Raw genomic sequence first — 5,769 nt, forward strand, 5'->3', positions numbered from 1 at the left:
AAATTGTAAACTCTGAAATTATTGTCCTGATACATGGAGGTGGTGTACAGTTTCTTCCCATCAGTCACTGAGGTAATTCCAAAGACTGTAAGTCAGGAGGAGGAAGAGTACACCCAAGGAGAAGAGGTGATATATAGAAGGTAAAACTGTTATAGAACAATACTGGGGAAAGGAAAAAGGAATAACTTTAGGCATAAAAAATGTGTATGTATCTAAGTTACAGTTATTTATTATAAGAACATAAATACACTTTATATTTTCTATTATATTGCTTAAGTTAGCCAGTCTGTTGTATTTTGTTATGGCAGCCCAAGAAAATTAGTATAATTTCAATTCTTAATATCCTATTATATAAAACTTATCACAAAAAGCAATTTGGTATCATAAATATACATATAAAATGTCTTCAAACCTTTAACATTCTACCTTTTATACTCATGTTTTGGTGCATTTGTTTCCTAAATAAAAGTGCTCTCTTGTCTTAGATATCACCATAAGAATTGTGTATGGAGGTCTAATTATCCTAACAACTTTGTTAATGTGCCAGAAAGATTGGAAATTTGTATTGGATGTGTTGTATATTTTATATTAAATAATAGAGGAGTGAAATTTTCTTCATAAGTTACCTTAAAGCTCTTAAATATTTTAATATTTACTACATATAGGAAAGTGCCTCTAAATATTAATAATTTCTCTGGAATAATTGTTGAGAAAGGATTATGATTACATAACTTATAGATCTCCAGAACATGCAGGAACAATTATGTCAAAATTGTTCATAAAATCTGTACATCAGTTACCAAATAGGAATAAATACAACAAACTATTACAGTATATAATTTGCATTAAACCTTTTTCAACACAGACCATAGGATATAGAGTTTGCACTAGCTCAACTAAGTCTCAGCTCTAAGGAGAGTCAATTGATCTACTCAAGATAGCAAATTTCAGGATGCTCAGCTACTAGAAGGCCATAGCAGAGGAAACTACAGTTCAGCTATCCACATCTTGAGTGATATCTGAAGCTTTGCTAAATAGTATAAGGAAATATAAGATAGTGGGTTTTTATTTCCAACATTAATGGTATGTTAAATAGCATAATAACTGTTAGAAATGGATTTTAAATAAAAGTATTTAAGATACATGTTTCGACCAAAGTATTTTAGAGGCACACTCCACCCTTGCATGAATAGGATATAAAAATCTAGGATGGTCTATACCTTGGTTTATTCTAAAAAGTTTCTCATAATTATATAATCACATAAGTAAAACAATAAATAAGTAAAACAACAAACCAATGAATAAATAAAACAAAGGAATAAATAAATAAAACAAGCAAGCAACTTCGGTTTTTCAGGCAGGAGTGGGTAGGAAGGCAGAGGATGCTCTCCAATTGCTTGAAGTCCTTGGTTCATGTATAAGCCTAGTCCAATCAGGACAGAGAAACCACATAATAACTTGAATAGGAAATTTTAATATAAATAATTATTAACTATAACAGAGGGTTAGAGTAGCAAGGGAATAGATAATATTAAATCCAAAGAAAAGAAAACTCTGCTATTCCTATTCCTACAGGAATATCAGATACGAAGTGCAGCCACTACTCCTAGGATTGGGACAGAGACCCAGGGAAGAGGGTCTCAGCCACATGCTCAGTGCTGAGACTCAGATCTTGGAAGAAACACAGCTATGGTTCACTGGATGACAGACAAGTCGCTATAGTGCGTAACAGTCAAAATGGCTGGAAACCCACCCTCTAAACTTGCTAGGAAACTATCCTTCAGGGTGCTGGGGAAAAGCTATTCACAGGGTCATGTCTCCCTAGAGGTGCTTTTATACAGAACAACCCAGAAATAGGGGTGCTGGAGGAAGCTCTGGTCATTGTTCACTGCAGGAACCTGGTGCGGGTGCTCTGCGTGAGATGGACACTGGAGAAGACTCCATGCTGCTGAATCCTATTAGGTCAGCACACAGAAACCAGAAAGCAAATCTTTTCTTCCTGTATCCTCTTGTGACAAAGCTCAACATTGTGCCAACTGACAAAAGAAATAGTTGAAAGGTCCAGGTTCATCTTCACAAAACAGGCAAAGGGTGAATTTGGAACTGAGAGTCAGTAAATCAATTCACTTCTTGGATTACTCAGCTCCTATATGCAAACTCTGCACACATTTATTATAAAATGCATACAACAATAAAACAATTCTATATTTCTACCCACTTCAAGATACAGAAATCTTTCTTGCAAGTAAAGATTGTCTCATCCTTTCTCCAAATGAGAAGATGCATAATCCCAAGGGTCATCATATTCATTACTGGTTATATTAAGAACTCTTCAAATTCAGGTACAGTGCCTCTGAAAATTCTGTTATCTATACACTAAATTGTGAAGTTAATTTCCAAAAGCATATACATAAAATAAAAATGGGAAGTAGTGGTTACTTTGGTTTCTCAGGCAGAGTTGTTTGCGGAGATGGGGGATGTTCTCTCGGCTGCTAGAGGTCCTTGGTGTGGAAGTTATTTTTCTTCAAAAGTCAGCTTGAGTTCAGAATCTAAAGAATTCTAGCAGTTCTGCTTCTCATACCAATCTGCAGAAAGTGCCCACCACAGTCTCTTTGGGCAATGTGACTGAGCTGATGACAGTGAGTCACCTGAAATTAGACAACTTATGAAAAATAAAAGAGTGCGGTCCAAAAATAGAAAGGAAGGTAGGGAAGGAGGAGGAGGAGCATTAAATGAGCATACATTTCTTGTTCATAATTTTATGTCTCTACTCCCATTTACCTTCCTTACAAATCTTCAGCAATCACTCAAACACATTTTTTACACACAATCATACCACTATATCCTGTAAAATACTTTTGATCTCCTGGTTCCTCATTTGGCCAATGTGTTCCATTGGCCACAATCTACTTATTCTCTGTATATTTTGAGGGTTCCTATGCACCCACCCTCTTATACATTACAGCACGAGCCAAATAGCAGCTTGAAAGCTCCCTCCTCCTTCTCCTTTTTCTCCAGAGTACTCATTATCCTCCAAGGCTTCAAGCACACAGGGAACATAAAATCTTCTTATACAGTTCTTTCCATCCTAGACAGAAGAAAGTCATAAATTTATACTGGGTCCAGTGACCCCCAGTTGTAATTCTTTTCAGTATTTCTACTAGAGCTTGGCATTGTTAAACTTACCACATGATTGATCATTACAAAGTTAGCATACAAGAATCAATCTTTAACATTACAAATGCAAAATCGTGTAACAACAGGGTGAAAGCAACAAGTAAAAATGTCAGTAGATAGAAGAGAGGTGAAAGGTATTACACTCACAAATTTCTGATGTTGGTTTGCAGAATTTAAGATACCAAAAGAATAGGAAACTACTTTTATAGCTGTCAAAAAGTCTTTGGAGAAACACTGACGAATCCTAAGTCTTCATTCTCTTTCTGCACTATTCTTAAATAGTGGACCAGAACTAACATCACCATGACAGTTTTCTAAGTCCTTCATGATTCTAATCAATCTTTTACTGTTGACTAATCACTTGTCAGAATCCTTCCTAAATACAGGTACTTAAACTCAGACAAAATTTTCTGACACATGAACAGCACAGTTAGAGCCAGAAAAAAGAAATTCTAAGAGAACAGTCTAAAATAGCTATGAATGACCAACTCAACAAGGAGACAAACTTAAAAGGTATAAACATGAAAAACTCATCTTTTTTTTTTTTTTTTTTTTGAGACAGAGTCTCACTTTGTTGCTCAGGCTAGAGTGAGTGCTGTGGCGTCAGCCTGGCTCACAGCAACCTCAATCTCCGGGGCTCAGCGATCCTACTGCCTCAGCCTCCTGAGCGGCTAGGACTACAGGCATGCGCCACCATGCCCGGCTAATATTTTGTATATATATTTTTAGTTGGCCAATTAATTTATTTCTATTTTTGGTAGAGACAGGGTCTCGCTCAGGCTGGTTTCGAACTCCTGACCTCGAGCAATCCGCCCACCTCGGCCTCCCAAAGTGCTAGGATTACAGGCATGAGCCACCACGCCCGGCCAAAACTCATCTTTTGTTTTCTAGGTTAGTTGAGAGATGAAATAATAAGGGAAAACTAGGCTTCTCCTAGGCCCTGTCACAACACACATAGTCAACACCTTAATGCAGTCAACATCAAGGCAAATCCTTGAGGACCTGATTGATTATTAGTGATAAGCTGATTACCTCTTCCATCATTCTAGAAGACTATTTACTATTATATAGTTTCTACAATGAGCAAAAATCCTCAGAAACAAAGTTTATCAGACATGGGACACAGCAGGAATTGCAGACTTATACAGAAGTACCTGGCTCAGCTCAGTCCTCTTTGCCTCATTGCCATCATAGAACAAGAGATCTTTGAAAATGCCACAGGAGATCTTGAGTCTCTGAAAACTCCACCAGCATAGGTGGTTTGTGTTCAGCTCCCCCTGCAGTCCCAGGCACTGTGTCACTCAGAGCACAGAAGTACTCAGCTGTGTCACTCCAGTGCACACGGGGTTTCCTCAGGGTGAAGGAAGATTCGTTCTTCCTGAATTCAGCCTTAAAGCCTTTAATGCCTTGAACCAGGGTGTTCCCCGAATAGTACTGAAGGAGAAGCTGGAGGCCTTGGCCAGGGTACTGGACATACCAGAAGAGATAAGGTGTTGCACCATACGAATAGTTGCATCTCAACTCCACGGAGTCTCCTTCAAAGACAGTGACATGGCCATCAGTCTGGGTCACAGACTGGGCTCTGGCATCTCCTAAAAAATCAATGTTATATTATCAGTGAAGACAGTTCAGACTTCAGTACAAAAAAAAAAAAAAAGCATTTCTAGGCAAAATCTGCAGAACTACAGACCATAAAGCCATTTTTTTACTCACTCAGGGCAAAATATATCCCCAGTACTGGGATAAGCACCAGGAGCATGGCTGAACAGTGAAGACGCCACAGGCTCTTTTCTAGATGTCCCAAGAACAGGCAGGAGTGGCTGCTGAAATAAAGACCTTGGAAGCAGGTGTGGGGAAGGTTCAGCTGCACTAGTTCCTTGCTTAGATAAAACTACCACAGCCGCTGTAATGAACTTGGATGCTTTTTGACCTCTGCTTCTTGTCACATGTCTCTGCAAAGAACTCAGCCAGTTGCAGGGAGGACCTGAGCAGTTGATGATGATCTGAAACATTAACAAGATCTCTTGTTTGTGCTGCATCGCCCTCTGGAGGCCAGGTGCAGAACCAGAGTTTAGCACAGATATCTCATTAGTGTGTTCCTCCTACTTTGTGAGATGTATCACAACTTCCACACAACATGTTCTTTGCATCCCAAATCTATGATGGTGTGTTAGTTCTAAAGCTCATTAGATATAGTAAGTCACATAAAAATAGATTAAGAAGTTACTTCACTAAGAAACCAGTTTTTAAAAAGTTTACCAGAATTCAGATGTGAGTCCATGAGAGTCCAGAATCAGACCAATTGCCTCAGGGTGACGTTGGCTGGTCCAGTGCTGCCATGGTGGTGATAGAGGATAATTGAAATATTTCCTTTGGGTGATGCCTGCACACCCATAACAGTAAAAGTTGGCCCCTAAAATGAGAAAATTGCCTGTATGTGACGAATGACAAGATGTAACTCTGGATGGGAAGGCTTTGACTATAGGGCTCAAGGAAATGCAACTACAGAAACCCCTGGGACTAGAGGAAATACAACCACACCAGGTGAGAAAGCTCTGAAAACATTAAGAATGAAGAAACTCATTGCTTTCT

At 38.6% G+C, this 5,769-nt stretch overlaps 1 gene segment (V, D, J or C); it reads right to left on the reverse strand.

The window, feature by feature from the left end:
* Positions 1–2,138: 2,138 nt before the first annotated feature.
* LOC142871493 (T cell receptor alpha variable 8-3-like) lies at positions 2,139–5,132 on the reverse strand. The segment is given in 3 exon segments: positions 2,139–3,088; positions 4,332–4,769; positions 4,891–5,132. Coding segments are annotated over 2 exon segments (450 nt in total).
* Positions 5,133–5,769: the final 637 nt, after the last annotated feature.

This window comes from Microcebus murinus, chromosome 6 (genome assembly GCF_040939455.1).
Source record: "Microcebus murinus isolate Inina chromosome 6, M.murinus_Inina_mat1.0, whole genome shotgun sequence".
Lineage (NCBI taxonomy): Eukaryota > Metazoa > Chordata > Mammalia > Primates > Cheirogaleidae > Microcebus > Microcebus murinus.